Below are 24406 nucleotides of genomic sequence, written 5' to 3'. Positions count from 1 at the left end.
GGCCGTATGTCCCGTAGCGGCATTGATCGTGTGCACTGGAGTACACAGCATCATAGATTACATTGATGATATGGACCTCGGGCTGCCCGTGGGTCTATTGTCCTACACTCATAAAATCATGAGTGCGGGACAATAGTCCCCCTGCGGCCCGACATGCACAGCATCATTGTAATCTATGATGATGTGTACTCCAGTGCGCACGATCAATGCCGCTCCGGGACATATGGCCTGCTCACGGACCGTATGTCATGGAGGGCATACGGTTGTGTGCAAGGGCCCTTAATCAAACCTTTCTGGCATTAGACCCAGGATTATTAATAATGTATGTAATACCTCCCTCTCGCTCAAACCAGATATAGCTTTGTTCTCGCTCTTCCCCTCTGACATACCTGAGAAAATTAGACAGCTTCTTAACCACATGTTGGCAGCGGCCAGGCTCTTAATCCCACTTTACTGGAAGTCTTGAGAGGTTCCCTCAATCTTACACTGTTTAAACAAGATAGACCAGATTGCAAGGTTTGAAGGAATTTTTTCACTGGGATCAAGATCTTATCAAGCTTTCTCCTGTATTTGGGCACCTTGGTCCCATCACAGGGGACTTCTCTCTGACTCCTGCCCCTCGCTCGCTCCCCTCTAATTTTCATTGGTTCACACTTATACTCCCATTTTAAATAGATATTGAGCACCACACACAACTATCCTAGTTATCCCTTCTCAGATATTCCAATAAACCAGTTTTTTAGGGCTCATCTAGGATACATCATAGAAACATAGAATGTGTCGGCAGATAAGAACCATTTGGCCCATCTAGTCTGCCCAATATACTGAATACTATGGATAGCCCCTGGCCCTATCTTATATGAAGGATGGCCTTATGCCTATCCCATGCATGCTTAAACTCCTTCACTGTATTTGCAGCTACCACTTCTGCAGGAAGGCTATTCCATGCATCCACTACTCTCTCAGTAAAGTAATACTTCCTGATATTACTATTAAACCTTTGCCCCTCTAATTTAAAACTATGTCCTCTTGTTCGGCTCCCCCCTTTCTTTCGCTCATCACTCCCCCCTCAAGTCTCTTATCCCTTCCTTCCTTACTCTCTCTAGTTACGTGTTTCTAGTGTTCTGCTAGTTCTAGAGTGTCGAGACCTGTTACGATGGAATTTCCGTAACTCCGCTTACTTTAATTGAGCATTGTAACAATAATGAATGTACCAATTTGCAATATTTTTGGCTTTATTCTGCCGTGATGACCTTATGCACTGACACCATGAGTTTATTTCCTCTGTTGCGCTGTTTATTCTACCTTACTTTGAAAACAATAGACAGATTTTGTAAAAAGAGAATACGGTGCTGTATGGAGGCACCATATGACAGTACATGGAGTGCCTATGGCTCCCTGCTAAAGAGCTGCGTGAACTCAAGGTACCTCCACACAGACAGGCCTCAGTTGTATCCATTGCTCCTCAATTGTGTTAATTAGACAACACTGGTGTTGAGCGAACTTGTGTTTTAAAGTTTGCCGTACAAGGTTCGGGTTATCTAAGAATCCCGTTATGGGTTCCACTACTACTTACCATAACTTATCCATAAAGGAATTCTTAGATAATCCGTACCTTGTACTCTGAACTTGAAAGCACAAGTTCGCTCATCCAATTGGAAAATTATAGAATAAAGATTGAGAATTTGTCTTGGGCCATAGGAATATGAAGTATTTGGAAAAAGACAGTCATCCGTTGACAATAAAGAAGATTAAAGGGTTATATTTGGACTGAAAATCCTTTTAATGTAGTGGAATTAAATGATACATATATACAGAATTATTTTAAAGTGGTTTAAGCCATTGATATTTCACTGGTTTATTAATCACATTATTACACCCTTTGTATTAGGCACATATTATATAAATTATATATTTGAATTGAATGTGGTTATTTATTATGAATTAATAGATTATTAATGTATTTATTAATTAATGCACTTGGCACTTTTACTCGTATATGCAAGTATGGTATCTTTATAGAGCTGATTAATATGGTATAATAATTTATTAATATATATTTGCACTTGGCACTTAAATTTTTGGCGGTAATTCAGGGGTTATTAGTATTTGGCACTATGATTTGCGCTTTATCTGTGTTTGTTTATTATCACTGCATTTTTTTATAGGGATTTAGGTATCAATTCATTGTTATTATAAGTCCGCAGAAAATATAGTATCCATATGTCCACATTATAACCTTGTACCTCTAATATATTTTATTTTACTTTTGCTAGTGTGCATGACAAGCTCATGGCTGAGACGCTTCCTTTATTCTCCATGGAGACGGTGCGCCGGCAACGTCAATCGGCGTCATACATCGCTTGATTGCCCTCTCCAGCGTTAGCCTCGGAGGGAAGGGCGGAAGTGAGTTATTCCCGGCGCAGTGAGATCTTGTCATGCGCCGCTATATGTCAATTTAAATCAATAGGTTACATGTTCCATTACTTCTTAGATGATTGGTTAAACAAGTTGTCCGGGTTCAGAGCTGATCCTGGACATACCCATATTTTCACCCAGGCAGCACCTCCCCCCCTCATGCTCCGATACGGTCCCTTGCCCTGCGCTAGATCGCACAGGGCAAGAGCTCTTTTGTTAACAATAACACACTGCTAAGCGGAGGCTTCCGCCCCGCAGTGTGTTCGGTGACGTCACCAGCTCTGATGGGCGTGCTTTACCGTTTTACTGCCCTAGCCGTTTTAGCGCAGGCCAAAGGAGAGCATCGGAGCACTGCATGAAAGTAAATACAGAGGGTTCACTGCATTATGCAAGCCACTCAAGAATAAGAAGGCTAGATTGGACTTTGCTAAAAAAAAAAATCTTAAAAAAACAGCACACTTCTAGTAGAACATTCTTTGGACAAATGAAACCATCTTAATTGTTCTGTTTAAAATCCATTGTGGTAATGTACAGAACAAAAATTAGAAAATGTCTCTGTCCAAATATATATGGACCTAACTGTATATACGGCGATTAGACGTGCTGTATAGCATTTTCTCAATAAAGAGCACATACGATGGTTTAGATCAGGCATGTCCAAACTGCGGCCCTCCAGCTGTTGCAAAACTACAACTCCCAGCATGCTCTAATAGCTGTAAGCTATTCATGCATGCTGGGAGTTGTAGTTTTGGAACAGCTGGCGGGCCGCAGTTTGGACATGCCTGGTTTAGATGCTTCAGTCATTGCAGTCAGCAGTGGGTTCTGCATTTAAAGGATAACTCCATGTTTAAACATGTCGCAGTTAACCCGTTCCCGACCTTTGACGTACTGTTACGTCATGGGAACCACTGAGTTCCTGCAATTTGACGTAATAGTACGTCATAGTGATCGCGCGGGTACCGGAGCCGTGCGCACGATCAATGCAGGGGCCCGTGGTAGCCAGGCCCCTGCTGTATCCACCGGCATCGCTGTAAAAGCCGATGACCGTGGTTAACCCCTTCTATGCCACGGTCCGCGCTGACCGTGACATAGAAGAGGTTTGTGTCGGGTGAGGGAGAGCATCGAGTCCCCGCGCTGCTGTGGGACCGGATGCGACACAAGGCAGCCCAATGCCATGCAGAGGCTGCTCAATGCCTTCTACGGGAGCCGAGGAGATCCAGCCTCAGGCTGGGTCTCCTAGGCAACCTGTTAGTGTATGACTCAGTGTCATACACTAACAGGCAATGCATTACAATACAGATTTATTGTAATGCATTGCAGAGGGGTTCAGACCCCCAAAAGTGAATGTCATAATTAAAGTAAAAAAAAGTAAAATAAAATTTTTAATAAAATTAAAAAACGTAAAAAATAAAAAAAATGCACCTTTCCCCTTATTTTATAATAAAAAAATGGAAAAACAAAACAAAACCCACACATATTAGGTATTGCCACGTCCGGAATGACCTGCTCTTTAACCGCTTGCCGCCACGCTAACGCCGAAAGGCGTCATCGCGGCGGCTCTCCCAGGTCACACTAACGCCAATAGGCGTCATCTCGCGAGACGCGAGATTTCCTGTGAACGCGCGCACACAGGCGCGCGCGCTCACAGGAACGGAAGGTAAGCGAGTGGCTCTCCAGCCTGCCAGCGGCGAACGCTCGCTGGCAGGCTGGAGATCCGAATTTTTTAACCCCTAACAGGTATATTAGACGCTGTTTTCATAACAGCGTCTAATATACCTCCTACCTGGTCCTCTGGTGGTCCCTTTTGTTAGGATCGACCACCAGAGGACTCAGGTAGGTCAGTACAGTCGCACCAAACACCACACTACACTACACCCCCCCCCGTCACTTATTAACCCCTTATAAACCCATGATCACCCCATATAAACTCCCTGATCACCCCCCTGTCATTGATCACCGCCCTGTCATTGATCACCCCCCTGTCAGGCTCCGTTCAGACGTCCGTATGATTTTTACGGATCCACGGATACATGGATCGGATCCGCAAAAAGCATACGGACGTCTGAATGGAGCCTTACAGGGGGGTGATCAATGACAGGCGGGTGATCACCCATATACACTCCCTGATCACCCCCTGTCATTGATCACCCCCCTGTCATTGATCACTCCCCTGTAAGGCTCCATTCAGACGTCCGCATGATTTTTACGGATCCATGGATACATGGATCGGATCCGCAAAACACATGCGGACGTCTGAATGGAGCCTTACAGGGGGTGATCAATGACAGGCGGGTGATCACCCATATACACTCCCTGATCACCCCCCTGTCATTGATAACCCCCCTGTAAGGCTCCATTCAGACGTCCGCATGCGTTTTGTGGATCCGATCCATGTATCCATGGATCCGTAAAAAATCATGCGGATGTCTGAATGGAGCCTTACAGGGGGGGTGATCAGTGACAGGGGGGTGATCACCCTGATCACCCCCTGTCATTGATAACCCCCCTGTAAGGCTCCATTCAGACGTCCGCATGCGTTTTGTGGATCCGATACATGTATCCATGGATCCGTAAAAAATCATGCGGATGTCTGAATGGAGCCTTACAGGGGGGGTGATCAGTGACAGGGGGGTGATCACCCTGATTACCCTGATCACCCCCTGTCATTGATAACCCCCCTGTAAGGCTCCATTCAGACGTCAGCATGCGTTTTGTGGATCCGATCCATGGATCCGTAAAAAATCATGCGGATGTCTGAATGGAGCCTTACAGGGGGGGTGATCAGTGACAGGGGGGTGATTACCCTGATCACCCCTGTCATTGATAACCCCCCTGTAAGGCTCCATTCAGACGTCCGCATGCGTTTTGTGGATCCGATCCATGGATCCGTAAAAAATCATGCGGATGTCTGAATGGAGCCTTACAGGGGGGGTGATCAGTGACAGGGGGGTGATTACCCTGATCACCCCTGTCATTGATAACCCCCCTGTAAGGCTCCATTCAGACGTCCGCATGCGTTTTGTGGATCCGATCCATGTATCCATGGATCCGTAAAAAATCATGCGGATGTCTGAATGGAGCCTTACAGGGGGGGTGATCAGTGACAGGGGGGTGATCACCCTGATTACCCTGATCACCCCCTGTCATTGATAACCCCCCTGTAAGGCTCCATTCAGACGTCCGCATGCATTCTGTGGATCCGATACATGTATCCATGGATCCGTAAAAAAATCATGCGGACGTCTGAATGGAGCCTTACAGGGGGGGTGATCAATGACAGGGGGGTGATCAGGGAGTCTATATGGGTGATCACCCCCCTGTCATTGATCACCCCCCTGTCATTGATCACCCCCCCCCCCCCTGGTAAGGCTCCATTCAGACATTTTTTTTGGCACAAGTTAGCGGAAATTTTTTGTTTGTTTTTGTTTTTTCTTACTAAGTCTCATATTCCACTAACTTGTGTCAAAAATAAAATCTCACATGAACTCGCCATACCCCTCACGGAATCCAAATGCGTAAACATTTTTAGACATTTATATTCCAGACTTCTTCTCACGCTTTAGGGCCCCTAAAAAGCCAGGGCAGTATAAATGCCCCACATGTGACCCCATTTCGGAAAGAAGACACCCCAAGGTATTCCGTGAGGGGCATGGCGAGTTCCTAGAATTTTTTATTTTTTGTCGCAAGTTAGTGGAATATGAGACTTTGTAAGGAAAAAAGAGAAAAAAAAAAAAATCATTTTCCGCTAACTTGTGACAAAAAATAAAAAATTCTAGGAACTCGCCATGCCCCTCACGGAATACCTTGGGGTGTCTTCTTTCCAAAATGGGGTCACTTGTGGCGTAGTTATACTGCCCTGGCAATTTAGGGGCCCAAATGTGTGAGAAGTACCTTGCAATCAAAATGTGTAAAAATGGCCTGCAAAATCTGAAAGGTGCACTTTGGAATATGTGCCCCTTTGCCCACCTTGGCAGCAAAAAAGTGTGACACATCTGGTATCGCCGTACTCAGGAGAAGTTGGGGAATGTGTTTTGGGGTGTCATTTTACATATACCCATGCTGGGTGAGAGAAATATCTTGGCAAAAGACAACTTTTCCCATTTTTTTATACAAAGTTGGCATTTGACCAAGATATTTTTCTCACCCAGCATGGGTATATGTAAAATGACACCCCAAAACACATTCCCCAACTTCTCCTGAGTACGGCGATACCAGATGTGTCACACTTTTTTGCTGCCAAGGTGGGCAAAGGGGCACATATTCCAAAGTGCACCTTTTGGATTTCACCGGTCATTTTTTACACATTTTGATTGCAAAGTTCTTCTCACACATTTGGGCCCCTAAATTGCCAGGGCAGTATAACTACCCCACAAGTGACCCCATTTTGGAAAGAAGACACCCCAAGGTATTCCGTGAGGGGCATGGCAAGTTTCTAGAATTTTTTATTTTTTGTCGCAAGTTAGTGGAATATGAGACTTTGTAAGAAAAAAAAAAAAAAAAAAAAATCATCATCATTTTCCGCTAACTTGTGACAAAAAATAAAAAGTTCTATGAACTCACTATGCCCATCAGCGAATACCTTAGGGTGTCTACTTTCCGAAATGGGGTCATTTGTGGGGTTTTTCTACTGTTTGGGCATTGTAGAACCTCAGGAATCATGACAGGTGCTCAGAAAGTCAGAGCTGTTTCAAAAAGCGGAAATTCACATTTTTGTACCATAGTTTGTAAATGCTATAACTTTTACCCAAACCATTTTTTTTTTTGCCCAAACATTTTTTTTTTATCAAAGACATGTAGAACAATAAATTTGGCGAAAAATGTATATATGGATGTCGTTTTTTTTGCAAAATTTTACAGCTGAAAGTGAAAAATGTCATTTTTTTGCAAAAAAAATCGTTAAATTTCGATTAATAACAAAAAAAGTAAAAATGTCAGCGGCAATGAAATACCACCAAATGAAAGCTCTATTAGTGAGAAGAAAAGGAGGTAAAATTCATTTGGGTGGTAAGTTGCATGACCGAGCAATAAACCGCTAAAGTTGTGGAGTGCCGATTTGTAAAAAAGGGCCTGGTCACTAGGGGGGTATAAACCTGTGGTCCTTAAGTGGTTAAATATATCACATGATCCACCCTGTCTGATAAACACCATAAAAAAATTAAAATAAAAACTGTGTAAAAAAAAAAAGCCATTTTTGTCACCTTACATCACAAAAAGTGCAACACCAAGCGATCAAAAAGGCGTATGCCCCCCCCCAAAATGGTATCAATAAAACCGTCACCTCATCCCGCAAAAAATAAGCCCCTACCTAAGACAATCGCCCAAAAAACTAAAAAAAAATATAGCTCTCAGAACATGGAGACATGTGTCAAAACTGCTATTATTATGCTAAAGTGAAAAAGTATACATATCAGGTACGGCCACATCCGTAACAAACAGCTCTATAAAAATATCACATGACCTAACCACTCGGGTGAATACCGTAAAAAAAAAAAAAAAAAAAAAAAAAAAAATGTAAAAAAAAAAAAAAGCTATTTTTGTCACATTACATCACAAAAATTGCAACAGCAAGTGATCAAAAAGGCGTATGCCCCCCAAAATAGTCTGTCAAAAAATAAAAACACTATGGCTCTCAGACTGAGACACTAAAATATGATTATTTTTTTGCTTCAAAACTTCTATTATTGTGCTAAAGTGAAAAAAATAAAAAAGTATCCATATTAGGTATCGCCACGTGTGCAACAATCTGCTCTATAAAAAAGTTACATGACCTAATCCCTCGGTTAAACGCTGTAAAAATAAAAAATAAAAATGGTGCCAAAACATCCCTTTTTTTTGTTACCTTGCCTCACAAAAAAAGTAATATAGAGCAATAAAAAAATCATATGTACCCCAAAATAGTACCAATAAAACTGTCACCTTATCCCGTATGTTTACAAAATGTGGTCGCTTTTTGGAGTTTCTACTGTAGGGGGTGCATCAAGGGGGCTTCAAATGGGACATGGCATCTTAAAACCAGTTCAGCTAAATTTGCCTTCCAAAAACCATATGGAGTTCCTTTGGGTCACTTTTATGGGGTTTCTACTCTAGGGGTGCATCAGGGGGGCTTCAAATGGGACATGGTGTAAAAAAAAACAGTCCAGCAAAACCTGCCTTCCAAAAACCGTATGGCATTCCTTTCCTTCTGCGCCCTGCCGTGTGCCTGTACAGCGGTTTACGACCACATATGAGGTGTTTCTGTAAACTACAGAATCAGGGCCATAAATATTGAGTTTGGTTTGGCTGTTAACCCTTGCTCTGTAACTGGAAAAAAAAATGGAAAATCTGCCCAAAAAGTGAAATTTTGAAATTGTATCTCTATTTTCCATTAATTCTTGTGGAACACCTAAAGGGTTAACAAAGTTTGTAAAATTAGTTTTTAATACCTTGAGGGGTGTAGTTTATAGAATGGGTCAAGTTTCTATTATGTAAGCCTTGCAAAGTGACTTCAGACCTGAACTGGTCCCTAAAAATTGGGTTTTTAAAAATTTATGAAAAATGTCAAGATTTGCTTCTAAACTTCTAAGCCTTGTAACATCCCCAAAAAATAAAATATCATTGCCAAAATGATCCAAACATGAAGTAGACATATGGGGAATGTAAAGTAATAACTATTTTTGGAGGTATTACTATGTATTATAGAAGTAGAGAATTTGAAACTTGGAAATTTGCAATTTTTTTTAATTGTTTTGGTAAATTTGGTATTTTTTATAAATAAAAATGAATTTTTTTTTAACTTCATTTTACCAGTGTCATGAAGTACAATATGTGACGAAAAAACTGTTTCAGAATGGCCTGGATAAGTCAAAGCGTTTTAAAGTTATCAGCGCTTAAAGTGACACTGGTCAGATTTGAAATAGGGCTGAGTCCTTAAGGGGTTAAAAAGTGGGTTTTGGAAATTTGCTTCCTAACGTCCCAAAAAAAAAAAATGTCCTTTTCAAAATAATCCCAACATGAAGTAGATATATTGGGAATGTAAAGTAATGACTATTTTTGAAGGTATTACTATCTATTATAAAAGTAGAGAAATTGAAATTTGCAAATTTTAAACATTTTTGGGTCAATTTGGTATTTTTATGACTAAAAATGTTTTTCTTTTTTTACTTATTTTTACCACTGTCATGAAGTACAATATGTGACAAAAAAACAATCTCAGAATGGCCTGGATAAGTAAAAGCGTTTTAAAGTTATCACCACAAAGTGACACATGTCATATTTGCAAAAAATGGCCTGGGCGGGAAGGTGAAAACAGGCCCGGGGTTGAAGGGGTTATAATCTACAGAAAATGTTGAGCGGCTTGGTGACTATTTCCTTCCGCTTATCTCGTACTGATTCTGAGCTATTTGTTGTTTCCTTGATATCACAACCAAAGTGAAAGTAAATTCTGCTGGGTGTGGTTTATCTGCTCTCTGCAGACAGTCATGTGACTTGGCGTAAATGTAACCGTGCCACTCCTGCTCCCACAATGCACTGCTCCCCAGTAACAGCAGAATTATTAATTGAGTTCGTTCTCGGGTGCAGTATGAAAGAGCGTATCATTAAAAAGTTGTACAAGGTAAGTAAGGTGTAGGATTTACAAAGATATTCAGTATTCGATGGAGATTTAAATGGTATTGTGTGGGAAATATGTAGCACAATAATGGAGTTTACCTTTAAGTCTAATTAAAGATGACCGATCCGCCCTCCTCACATGTCTGTTTTAGTAAATGCTATTATTCCCATTATAAAATAAAAATGCCGGAGCATCTTTTCTAACTATGCATTGCCATTCCTGTTCCTCTTATTGATTGTGTCTAGAGAGGAGCGAAGTTCTAAAAAATTTGATTTGGCTGCTTCGCTAGATTTCACATACAAATTTGGTTTGTGACGAATTACTTTGTCACAAAGCGCATTTCTTTGTGAGTAGCGGGCGCAATGACCGCGAACGGCGACTGTGCCGCCCCCTATCATTGAACCCCTCAGATGCCACGTTAATCGCTGATCGGGGCATTTGAGATGGCTACTAAGGCTTGTCAGGGGTTAATCTGTTAAAAAATAAATAAAAAAAATTATCCATTTGCTCGCGAAGAGTTCGCCGTGGCCATCTTGATTGAAGATCCAATGCAAAATCTTGCCTGGTGCATGATGACATCATCACGGCTGGCGTGGTAACGTTCACAGCGCACAATCACGGGGGATTTTTAATCAAGATGGCCACGGCGGACTCTTTGCGCGCAAATGGATAAGGCGAGTATGAAATGTATTATTTTTTTAACAGCTATTTTAGGGAAAATTTATTCCAATATCACGAAGCACGAGGAAATTCCTCTTTGCGGCGAATCGAATTTTCCCTTATATTTGGAACGAAGTTCACTTTATGAACTTCTATTCGCTCAACGCTAATGGTCTCTCTACACAGTGTGACCTGATTTGGACAATCTCGTGTGCATATTGTGTGCTTTGTAATGAAATGTTTCATGTTTAGAGATGGTGATTTCTCAAGTCTGTTGTACTTTGACTTGTAGGATGCAGTAACTCCTCCAGAGGTAGCGGAGACACTGGCTGAGGTGCCTGAACATGTTCATAGAGGGCTTCCTGAGGAAGTAGTGCTCGCTCCCTCTGCTGTTAATAAGTTGCGACTGGGTAAGTCAATTGCAGTGATTTTATTTTATTTTTTTAAACATTACTCTGATTAATAGCTTTTTGCAACACTATAAAGTTGACACAACAAACTTCTTGAACAACTCGGTCAGAAAAATCGATTTGGGTTTCAATCGATTCTACCAGAGACGAATCTGCTCCAATTGGCCTGAAAATGTGTATGAAACACTTAAAAAAAAAAAAAATTTTCTCTCTTGTTCTTTTCTCTTTTTTATTTTTATTTAAGCTTTTTTTCTCTCTCCCCTTTTAAACTCTTTAACCCATTGACAGGAGTAGTAAATACACTGCTGTCAACTCACCAAAATACGCTTATTGCACACGTATGAACGTAGAAGCTTTGCAACAGGTTTTTGGAAAGAAAAATGGGCAGTTGTGCACTGTATGCTGGGAAATATGCCTGTTGCACACTTAAGAACTGTAGAAGCTTTGCAACAGGTTTTTGGACAAAAAGGCTGGCTACTTCACATAAAAAAAATGAGTACTGCTTTCTTAGGCCTCTTTCACATGAGCGAGTATTCCGCGCGGGTGCAATGCGTGATGCAAACGCATTGCACCCGCACTAAATCCGGACCCATTCATTTCAATGGGGCTGTGTATATGAGCGTTGGTTTTCACGCATCACTTGTGCATTGCATGAAAATAGCAGCATGTTCTATATTCTGCCTTTTTCACGCAACGCTGGCCCCATAGAAGTGACTGGGGCTGCGTGAAAAACGCATTGCATCCGCAAGCAAATGCAGATGCGATTTTCACGGATGGTTGCTAAGAGATGGTGTTTGTAAACATTGAGTTATTTATCACCTGTGTGAAAAACGCATCATTGCACATGCGCGATAAAAATTGAACAACTGAACGCGATCGCAAATAAAACTAATGAACTTGCTTGCGAAATCGCGCAGTTTTCACTGAACGCATCCGCAACACATCCGGACCTAATCCGGACACGCTCGTCTGCAAGGGGCCTAAGAAGTTCATGTCTTGTGCAATGCAACACTTTAAGTTATGAACAGCTTCAGCCCTTGCTACAGAAACACAGTAAACGAAGATTAATTTCAGATGAGTGTGTCCACTGCTTGAAACACACTTCACGTGGGAGTATGATTTCCTCCTATGGACATAAACTTTTGACAGGATTGCATGGAATTATAATGATTTTTCACGTGTGTCCCTACCCGACCTCAGATTTACTAAATAGCACTGAGATAATGCCTTCAGTACAAGCTCCGTTCCGCCTCCATTCTGCTTTGGAGGCTGACACCAAAACACTGCTTGCAGCGTTTTTGTGTTCGTCTGACGAAACTGAGCCAAACGGATCCGTCTTGACACACAATGTAAGTCAATGGGGACGAGTCCGTTTTGACTGACACAATATGGCACAAAAGAAAACCGATCTGTCCCCCATTGACTTTCAATGGTGTTTAAGAGGGATCCGTTTTGGCTATGTTAAAGATAATACAAATGGATCTGTTCTGAACGGATGCATGCGGTTGTATTATCTGAACGAATGCATTTGTGCAGATCCATGATAGATCCGCACCAAACGCGAGTGTGAAAGTAGCCTTAAAGGGGTTGTCTCACTTCAGTAAGTCAGATTTATCATGTAGAGAAAGTTAATACAAACCACTTACTAATGTATTGTTATTATCCATATTGCTTCCTTTGCTGGCTGTATTCATTTTTCCATCACATTATACACTGCTCATTTCCACGGTTACGACCACCCTGCAATCCATCAGTGGTGGTCGTGCTTGCAAACTATAGGATAAAGCGCTAGCCTATGTGTGCTCCCATGGTCCCAGCCACCAGAGAGGCTGACGCTTTTGCTTATAGTGTGTAAGCATGACCACCAGTGCTGGATTGCAGGGTGGTCTGTAACCATGGAAACGAGCAGTGTATAATGTGATGGATAAATTGAATACATTAGTAAGTGCCTTGTCTTAACTTTCTCTACATGATAAATGCCACTTACTGAAGTGAGACAGCCCCTTTAATGTTCTTCACAATCCCCACACTGTCCCTGCGAGACCCTAAATGGCTGGCTTATGTGTCTAATTGATGTCTGTCAGAGACATGGCAGGCATATCCTGTTACATTAGTGGCTGAGCTCACAATGCCGTCTGTGCTTCAGAGCTAGCATAAAGCCTGATAGACCACCAGCCGATATCCTCTATTCTGATTGGCTGTCAGGCAGACTGCAAAGTATTGTGGGTAAGCCCGCCTGTCGGGGCCCTGCATCGGGTCATGTGATCTTCCATCTTCATGCCCTGTTTCCCTTACTAGTGTACAAAATTTTAAAAGTAAAATGTTGGGCGCCATTATGTGCAATTCCATTGAAGCATATCGCCAAAACTTCGGATACGTTTGAAAGAAGAATACAAAAAAAATTTGTGATGAATCTGATTATTTTAGAATTTATTTGCTTCTCTCACCTATGGAGTTGTTCTGTAGTAGTCGTGGAGAACGCCTCTAGCATGTTTTCATTGACAGGTCTTTCTCTTTGGTTTCACTAACGTTTAGTTCCCATGGTCATGTTTTCATCACTTCTGTTTTTAAGGGATCCATGATAGATATGTCGGGTCCATTATGAGCCATTTATATGTCAAAAAGCAATGGAAACCTGACTGAAAAGTGTGGAAATGCAAACAGCACCTAAATTATACCATGTGAGGCTCCCAACAGTGTCCAACTGGCTGCATTGACTTGTAATGGGGTGTGATGTGGTTGGTTTTAATGACAAGAACAGCACTGCCTACCGTCCTGGGCTGTTTCTGGCATAAAAGATACCTTGGATGCTGATTATCTATGCTGTTGGTGGTAGGCTGTGGGACAAAATCAGTCTCCTTCCTCCTCTGGCAGCTGAAAATATAGTCTGGTTTTATTTCCCATGCAAAAGGGTTTTTCTCAGCTACACTGCCATACTACTGCACAATCTCTGCACCTTTTGTCACAAGCAGGGCAGAAAGCTATTTCTATTGATGCTTTGCACCCAGGTCATTAGGTGGACGCACACATAGCTATACACTTTGAACACGAGGTGCCCCCATACTATCTAAGGAAATGTCGTAACTATTCACTATTCATGTAAATTGCATTGTTATTTTTTTATGATCTATGCAATGAACAGGATAGATAACTTCAGGACAAACCCTTTAAATCTGAGAAAGTTGCCACAAACGCAAATGTCAACTTAGCCTTAATCAGAAGTATTTCTGTTGGATCATATTTACACATTTATTTCAGTACTGACAGGTAACAGTGCATACGCAGTGATCAAGAATGAACCGTTCATTCCTGATCATTGGCTGGTTGTTGATGATAGCTGCTTTAAAATCCTCTATATGGGGATGAACAATCGCCACTGTGATCGCTCCTCCTTGTAGAGCTCCCATTGTTTGCCAGCAGCACATCCCTGGTAACACATGACAATGTGCCGCTCGCAAACGATATGTGCCGCAAGATGTGTTCACCAACTGATGAGTGTTTTGTCTGTCTATCTGTCGGGTAATGGATGGCACAGTTGCACTGGCAATTATCAGGAATGAACATTCACAGAAGTGCTCATTCCCGATAGTTGCCCCGTTCCTTGGCCCATGAAAAAGGGCCTTTACCAAATCGTTGAAAAAGGACTCATTAGACACAACGGGCTACGACTGTGGAAATAAACACCCCCAGCACATGGTAGTCCTCAGAACATCGGAGATGAACTGGTGGGACCTGTTACTATTGCCATTCCTGTTCTTACTATAGAGTGTGTACTTTGTAATGCAGGAAGCTGGTCCTAATGAAGTGAATGGCAGGAGCACTGCAGTAACCAGGTCCATCTACTACACAATGGACGGAGCTGTGCAGTTCCAGCTCTGGAACTACTGCAGATCAGCTGATTGGCGGGGATGCAGGTTGTATGAGCCCCTCTGATCAGATGGTTATGGCCTATCCTGAGGTCTTTGTAAACTAGACGACCCTTACGATAAAAATATACTCCTTTTCTAATCTATCATTCTCTATTATGTTTAAAGGGAACCTGTCACCTCAAAAAACGCATATTTAAACCGCCAGCATTACCTCATAGTAGCCCCCAGTCTGTTAATAATCATATGTTTGATCCGGTAATCTGATGCTCCAGAGATTCAAAAAACAATGTTTTAAGCTCCATCAGCGCTATCTCGCCGGTCAGCTTATAGTCAAGGGGGCAGCGGCTTCCCTGCTTCAAGTCAAGGTAAGCACGCCCCCTAACCGTCCCCTCTTTTGTTAGATTGACAGCCTGCAGTGCAGCTGAGATTGCATAAGTCTTGCGCATGCGCAGTGCGCTGCTGAAACTCTGCTGACAACGGCAGCCGGAGACAGGAGCGCACCGCGCATGCACGAGACTTATCCCTTTAGTAGGAAGACTAAAAGATTTTATTGTCAGGGCCCCCTCAACAGTATTATACAATGACATTATATACAGTGACACTGTAGTAATCGGACGGAGTGGCTGCCGGGCCTTGTCTAAGAGCTCAGTCTTGACTAGACACAGGAGTAGGAATTAGACGTGAGTTGGGGGTTGCGAAGAAATTGCTGGGGTGGGGGGGGGCATTCAAAAATTTGCTGTGGGGCCTAGTCAGTTGTAGTTATGCTACTGTCCTTGGTTTTGCATCACTCACCATATACAATACACAGCTCAGCGCAGACATGAGACTGCACCTTCTGCAGCACAGGAGCCCTGTTAGACAGACCCATAAAGCTGGGTGGCATCCGTCCCCCATAGGTATACTGTGTGATGGAGGTCTCTTCATAGAGTAGCGAAGTCTGCCACACAATTCCTTTCGGCATAAATACAGTAACCCTGCCGGATGGCCCTGAATGGGGGCAAAAGAACATTCTTTTAGCACAGTCAGTGTAATCCGGGCCTGTGGGTCAGTTTAACAGATATGCCATAAGCTTCTCCAGCACATACAGTAAACTGACACAGAAGACCAGGCTCAGACAGGCCCACAGGGGAACAGGTGACACTCCCCCAGTGGGCCCTTGGGTAATTTGGTCCCCTGGTCCCCCATTCCCTGCATGAGTAGCACATGACACAGTACACTGCACTACACATAGATAGGCAGCATACAGCATCTCAACCAGTATATGTTCACATAAAAATTGGGTAGATTAACGGACTGACTTCTAGGTGCAGACTTATGGTAGACAGTATACTCTTTCGCCAGGGACCTGCTTTGACAAAGTCACTGCAGGGGTCCCCTATAATCGGTTACCTTGTAGAGTCTTGCTGCTGCCTGCCACTGTATGAGTAGATAATATTTGCATGTAACTGTACAGCGGGCCCCCAGAATGAATTTTACTGGTGGACCCTAGACAACCCGGTCCGACACTGCAGAAGACACATTCCGAAAAGCAATTGAGCTTATGATAGATGCTCCAGGACTTAGTTTTTGGTTTTGCAATCACTGGAGGCCTCTAGTGGTTAGATATTGTAACTGTTCTTACAAAGTATTAAAGGGAACCGGTCATCAGCTTTATGCTCCCCATACTAACGACAGAATAAAGTAGAGACAGGCGAAATGATTTCAGCGGTCTGTCATTTGTAAGTAAAAAGTAAGTGGTTGCCGAGAACCAATATCACAATCGTTGTTGGGCCTGGAAAAGAGTCACGGACACCTGAGAAGACCTTCACGTTGCCTAGGCAATCATGCAAACAGAATGAATCGCAGCCGGCAGAATACACATTAAGATGATCAGCTGTGGCAGAGGGTAAGCGTCACAGGAAAGATCGCATTCCTCTAGTTGTGCTGAAAAAACAAGATCAGATGTAAGTAAAATCACAGGAAACTATTCAGAGCGTATTCCCTATTAAGTCCTTTAGGTTCTAGTGTCCCAAATCGATGTATCCAGTACGCCTCTCTTCTCATGAGGAGTTCAACCCTGTTGCCCCCACGTCGGGGTAGTAGTACCTCTTCTGAAATCTGAGTTGCACAATATTTAGTTTGAGTGTATGGAAATGGTAAGGGATTGGTAATTGGTGTTTGTTGCAATGTCCCTTTTTTGCTGCCTATATCTGCCCTGACAATCTTGTCTCGTACATTGCCCGCTCGTTTATAGCACATCATCGGGGGATTTTTCAGTTCTTAATTATATCCCGATCGCACTCTATTTATCCAAGGATGGTACTTAACAATCAGGGCAAAACGTTTAAGTTGTATTTGCGATTTATCTGCTATGGGGAAAGATGAATCCAACCTCACTCGCTGCTAATAGTTGTGCGGGATATCCCCGCTCCTTGAACCTGGGTGTTATTTCATGGAGTCAGACTTCACGGGGTCACTTACTATCCTATTTACCCTTTTAAATTGGGAAAATTGCTGATGGGTGATTACTGTTATAAAGCAATAAGCTATTCCGGTCAGTACTTTTAGTGAATAGATCAGTAATACACTGGCCTCCATTAAAAGGGATGGAGGCCAGCGTATTACTGGTTGGATTCATCTTCCCCCATAGCAGATAAATCGCAAATACAACTTAAACGTTTTCCCCTGATTGTTAAGTACCATCCTTGGATGAATAGAGGGCGATCTGTGATCAATAAGCATCGGGATATAATTAAGAGATCTTACCGCATGGTGGAAGAACTGAAAATTCCCCCGATGATGTGCTATAAACGAGCGGGCAATGTACGAGACAAGATTGTCAGGGCAGATATAGGCAGCAAAAAAGGGACATTGCAACTAACGCTTTATCCACAGCCAAAAATGGCACTTTCCCTTGCCTCAACTGCATACACTGCTCCAGCGTCAGAAAAGGACAATGCATATCTCATCCACTCACAGGGGAACAGATCGGAATACGGGGACACTTCACACGTGATAGCAACTGTATTATTTATGTTCTTAAATGTCCGTGTGGACTTGCCTATGTAGGGGAGACTGAAATGCGCATGAAGGATCGCTTCAGCAAACATAAGTCGACTTTACGAAAGGGTAATACACTTTTACCAATCCCTTACCATTTCCATACACTCAAACAAAATATTGCGCAACTCAGATTTCAGATTTCAGAAGAGGTACTACTACCCCGACGTGGGGGCAACAGGGTTGAACTCCTCATGAGAAGAGAGGCGTACTGGATACATCGATTTGGGACACTAGAACCTAAAGGACTCAATAGGGAATACGCTCTGAATAGTTTCCTGTGATTTTACTTACATCTGATTTAGTTTTTTCAGCACAACTAAAGGGATGCGATCTTTCCTGTGACGCTTACCCTCTGCCACAGCTGATCATCTTAATGTGTATTCTGCCGGGTGTGATTCATTCTGGTTGCATGATTGCCTAGGCAACGTGACGTAAGCATCATGTGACATTGGGTGGTCTATTTAAACTGCTGTATTAGATCCGCAAAACACGGACATGGCAATGTGCGTTCCACATTTTGCAGACCGCACATCGCCGGCACTAATAGAATATGCCTATTGTTGTCCGCAATTGTGGACAAGAATAGGACATGTTCTTTTTTTTTTCGGGAATAGAATTGCGGACCCGGAAGTGCGGGTCCGCAATTCCGTATCCGGGCAGCACACCGTGCTGCCCCATAGAAATGAATGGGTCCGCAATTCCGTTCCGCAAAATGCGGAACGAAATTGCAGACGTGTGAATGGGGCCTTACTCTGTCATAGCCACAGTAACACAGTTTGAGAAAGGCATTACGTTTTCCGAAACGCGCGTCACGAATGTAATGTGTGACTAATAAACTCACCGCATCAGCAACTTTGGAGTGCTGGTCTTTTGATTCAATTTGATATATGGGTAACCGACCCTCTGACTGAGCACTCGTTTCACACAGTGCCGACCGATTTCGAAGATACGGCCACCTGAGAAGAGTCCTGGTTATTCATGGATTCCTGCTCTCCTGCTCCCCTGCTGATGTCCGACAGTCTAATACCTAGTTTTCTCCCTTTCTGTCTAGGAGAGAACTGATGTCTAGGAGAGAACAGCAGATGGCGAGAGAGCAGGAGATTATGTATAACCAGGACTCTTCTCAGGTAGACTGGACTCTTCTCAAGGCCTGGGCTGCAGTGATTATGATGTTGGTTCTCAGCAACCACCTACTATTAGCTCATGAGTGACACATCGCTGACATCAGCATGTCCGTCACTATTTTATGCTGCCCTCAGTGAGGTCAGCATAGAGTTGATAACCGGTTCCCTTTAATGAGGTCTTCCTGTACTTAGATATTGATTAGCTGTGTTGGGCAGATGCCAGCAGCAGGACCTATACCGTGGACAGAACCAGAAGCACATCCACTGCAGTTCAGCTGCCATTCAGATGACCATTACCATTACTGGAAACGACATAGTGGACGGAGCCTTCCATCCACTGTATAGTTTCCTTCCCGAAACAGCTGATCAGTGGGGAATGCTGGGTGTGGACCATCAGTGATCTGATATTGGTGACCTATCCTGAGAATAGGCCAATAATATCTAAGTGGCAGGAAACCCCTTTAAAGGGATGAATCTGGGCATAGCTAAAATATACTTTGTTTATTGGAAAAGTTTTGTGACCTATGGACCTAAGATTCCCACTAATCTAGACGTTATCAAAGTGCATCGAGGATGGCGACTAGCATGTAGACGTTGCTGGGTTTAGCCTAGTCTGACAAATTAAATTTCCACCAAAAAAGAAAAACTCAACCAACAAATATAATCTCTTGTGTTTTTCTTATGTATGGAAGAGCGGAGTCTGCATTCATCCGGATGTAGTCCCGCTCACAGCTGAGAGTTTGCTACAACTGTATCTAATCTTCTGTAAGCCAAGTATCTTACCAGCATTTACATATTGCTATAATGTAAAAATGCATTGTAAAGGGCATCAAAAATACATGCATTTGTACTGTGACTATTTTTTTATTTTTTTTTTAAAGGGGTTGTTTACCTTTGTACGTCTTTTCTACATACTTCACAGCATGGCTGGACCCATGGTGGTAATCAGAGTAAGCTGATCCCCGCCAAAGGGTTCCAGCTCCATCTCTGCTGTGCAGGGACCGTCTCACCATCCAGTTAGCCACAGGGTCACATGACCACTGGAGTCAATGACTAGGCGTAGTGGTAACCCATGTGGCACATCACTGAATCATGTGCCGCATGAGTGAAATATCACCGCTGCAGCCAGTCACTGGCTGCAGTGGTCATTTGACCCGATGTTGATGTGGGGACACCTGGGACCTGTAGTCGGCGTTGCAGTGATTGAACCGGAACCCTGTGGCGGGGATCAGGTAAGTATGATTACCACTGTGGGTCTATCTGTACTGTGGGGTCGTATTAAAGCTGTTCAAAGGTGAACAAACATGTTAAAGGAACCTGTTTCATCTGTAAAAACTGCATAGGCAGTCGCCACGTTGAATTAAGGCTTCCCGTACACAATGCGGTCCGGCAGGGTGATTGACAAGCAGATCACTACTAATTACTGGGCTGCACCTGTAGATGATATTTGCTTCCGCGAGTACAGCATTCATGGTAAAAAACGTGTGCGTTTTTGATGCGTTTGCTTGTAGCCATTTTTAAAAAGCTATAAAACAACAACTTGTAAACCTGCTGTCCTGATAATTAACCACAATGTATCCATGTAATTAAAGTGCTCCAGCCTGGAGCCGAGGCTGTTCAGAGGGGATCGTCTAGACTGGATATAACTGTAGCAAACTCTCAGCTGTGAGACATTAGGTCTCTATGGATTTTAAGCCCCTCGATATAAACAAGTGTGTTCCTGTTAAAGTGTAACTGTCATTTAATTTATTCTTTCTTTTTTTTTTTTTTTTATTTGTAGGGCCAGTGATTTTGGTTATTTTTGCAATATACTTTATGGGGGGATTTATCGTGAGAGGAATATATGAAGTCTGTGTGGCTTGGGTCTGCGTTTGAGTACCTTATGCCACATTTATCAAATGTCACATGTTGTTTGATAAATTGGGCTTATCCTTAGACCTAACACTTCTGTCGAGAGAAGTACCTCCAGTTTTTCTTCTCCACCCTCCTCCTGGAGTGAGATGATAAATAATAAATTGGGAGTGAAGCTCATTAACATAATCACACCCACTTTCCCACCCACATAACAAAACTGGAGTGAGTAGTGTAAAATTGCAAAAAATCGTAAAATTGTGCGTAAGAGTGAAAGTGAAAAAAATCAAAAAAAGCCCTATTTTGCGACTTTTTGAAGCCAGAATTCTGGAGTGAAGGCGTGATAAATCAGGGCCACTGTGTTTTTGTACATTTCTTTTACAAAACTACCTCTGAAGTTATATTTTCATAGTGAGTTGCCAAGGAAAACCCATCTTTGCTGTTGAGCACAGCGCAGTACTGATCAGTGAAGACTGCCACCTGTTTGGTTGATATGTATGCAGTGTCAGTGGTGAGCGCTGACAGTGTACCGGTACGCCTGGTGCACCAGGAGGTGCAGGAGATTGGGCAGTGATCTCCTGCATTTCCCGGCAGCTAGTTAGTCAGTGTGCTACAACAGTGGTCCGCAAGGGGTCACTTTAAGATGAGATAAGTGTTTTGTGATGCCAGTTGCAATGAAGCAACAACGGGATGGAGTCCCTTTAAGAAATGCTGTTGGTACCCATTTGTAGGAATGGCTGAGTGATATAGGGTGGCCTATAATGTCCCTTAATGTTTTGTACACGTGTCACGGTGCTCCTACCTAGATACGATGGAACCCGAGGCGTTGGCTATGAAGCAGACAAATAGGGTGAACAATTGAGGGATTTGAAGAAATATTTGAGTCCAGACCTTGTGATGAAGTTCAATGGCAGCTTTACTTTGCATAAACATTTCTCCAAACAGTTTACAGACTTTATCTTGGTTCCAGCAGGCTGTAGCATTAACTCTAGCAGGCAAACAATCTCAACTCTGCTACATCGGTTTCTCTTTGGCTCTGCTGTACTCACAGACTTAAATGGAATCTCTGCTTCTGCAGGATGCTGCAACTTCTGTCTGTAGTCTGACTCTGGAGAATAGGTTAGAATCCTGGCAGCTACAACATAGTCTCAACCAGAACACACCAGAACTCCCTACCTTCTTCTGGTAGCAAACAGGACTGGCCCACTTCTTACCAAGAAAGGAGGAAAGAATGGAATGGTGAGTTCCATTCTCTCTAAGTGTAGCTCTGCCATAGTTTCTGCCACCTGCTGGTGAACCAGGCACATTACATGAACAATTACATAACATTATTATAAATGCACAGTGTCTAGGGACCTGGAAATAAATGCATAAGACATTATATTAGCATTTACAGATAGAAGCAGGGTGTAGGAGTTGTAATGCCAATTGGGGGTATTACAAGTGTGTCAGGCATGCAGATCACACATACGCTGTCAGCGCTCACCACTGATATTGTACTGATGACAGCCAGACAGGGCAGAATTGTATACTGATGATATTGTTTTGCCTCAAATGATTTTTTTTATTTATTTGGGTCCGAATTGATTCTACTCGAATCAGATATGCTCCCTGAAAATTGGTATATAACAGTCTCTGGTGTGTATATGTGATAGATAGTATTAGAATGTATTAGCTCTTATGATCCGAAGTCTATTCACTCATCCGTAGTATGTGTGTGTGTGTGTGTGTGTATATACAGTACAGACCAAAATTTTGGACACACCTTCTCATTTAAAGAGGTTTCTTTATTTTCATGACTATGAAAATTGTAGATTCACACTGAAGGCATCAAAACTATGAATTAACACATGTGGAATTATATACATAACAAAAAAGTGTGAAACAACTGAAAATATGTCATATTCTAGGTTCTTCAAAGTAGCCACCTTTTTGCTTTGATTACTGCTTTGCACACTCTTGGCATTCTCTTGATGAGCTTCAAGAGGTAGTCACCTGAAATGGTTTTCACTTCACAGGTGTGCCCTGTCAGGCTTAGCACTTGTTGGCCCTTTTGCCTTCACTCTGCGGTCCAGCTCACCCCAAACCATCTCGATTGGGTTCAGGCACCCCATCACTCTCCTTCATGGTCAAATAGCCCTTACACAGCCTGGAAGTGTGTTTGGGGTCATTGTCCTGTTGAAAAATAAATGATGGTCCAACTAAACGCAAACCGGATGGAATAGCATGCCGCTGCAAGATGCTGTGGTAGCCATGCTGGTTCAGTATGCCTTCAATTTTGAATAAATCCCCCACAGTGTCACCAGCAAAGCACCCCCACACCATCACACCTCCTCCTCCATGCTTCACGGTGGGAACCAGGCATGTAGAGTCCACCCGTTCACCTTTTCTGCGTTGCACAAAGACACGGTGGTTGGAACCAAAGATCTCAAATTTGGACTCATCAGACCAAAGCACAGATTTCCACTGGTCTAATGTCCATTCCTTGTGTTCTTTAGCCCAAACAAGTCTCTTCTGCTTGTTGCCTGTCCTTAGCAGTGGTTTCCTAGCAGATATTCTACCATGAAGGCCTGATTCACACAGTCTCCTCTTAACAGTTGTTCTACAGATGTGTCTGCTGCTAGAACTCTGTGTGGCATTGACCTGATCTCTAACCTGAGCTGCTGTTAACCTGTGATTTCTGAGGCTGGTGACTCGGATGAACTTATCCTCCGCAGCAGAGGTGACTCTTGGTCTTCCTTTCCATGTGAGCCAGTTTCTTTGTAGCGCTTGATGGTTTTTGTGACTGCACTTGGGGACACTTTCAAAGTTTTCCCAATTTTTCAGACTGACTGACCTTCATTTCTTAAAGTAATGATGGCCACTCGTTTTTCATTACTTAGCTGCTTTTTTCTTGCCATAATACAAATTCTAACAGTCTATTCAGTAGGACTATCCGCTGTGAATCCACCTGACTTCTCCACAACGCAACTGATGGTCCCAACCCCATTTATAAGGCAAGAAATCCCACTTATTAAACCTGACAGGGCACACCTGTGAAGTGAAAACCATTTCAGGTGACTACCTCTTGAAGCTCATCAAGAGAATGCCAAGAGTGTGCAAAGCAGTAATCAAAGCAAAAGGTGGCTACTTTGAAGAACCTAGAATATGACATATTTTCAGTTGTTTCACACTTTTTTGTTATGTATATAATTCCACGTGTTAATTCATAGTTTTGATGCCTTCAGTGTGAATCTACAATTTTCATAGTCATGAAAATAATGAAAACTCTTTGAATGAGAAGGTGTGTCCAAACTTTTGGTCTGTACTGTGTATATGTATGTATGTATGTATGTATGTGTATGTATGTATGTATATATAATAATATTAGTATTGTAATACATTGCAGAGGGGATCAAACCCCAGAAGTTAAAGTCCCAGTGTGGGACAAAAATAAGAGGTAAA

At 42.7% G+C, this 24406-nt stretch overlaps 1 protein-coding gene across 1 annotated transcript in view; it reads left to right on the top strand.

Annotated features, from left to right (window-relative positions):
* The window catches only part of LOC122928884 (PR domain zinc finger protein 2-like), a 207841-nt gene that overhangs the window by 23333 nt on the left and 160102 nt on the right, over positions 1–24406 (top strand). Inside the window, 1 exon segment of the mRNA XM_044282179.1 lies at positions 10959–11076. Within this exon segment, the coding sequence (XP_044138114.1) occupies positions 10959–11076 (118 nt within the window).

This window comes from Bufo gargarizans, chromosome 2, assembly GCF_014858855.1.
Source record: "Bufo gargarizans isolate SCDJY-AF-19 chromosome 2, ASM1485885v1, whole genome shotgun sequence".
Lineage (NCBI taxonomy): Eukaryota > Metazoa > Chordata > Amphibia > Anura > Bufonidae > Bufo > Bufo gargarizans.
The sequence above is the reverse complement of the archived record's forward strand: the minus strand, read 5'-3'. Positions and strand labels throughout refer to the sequence as shown.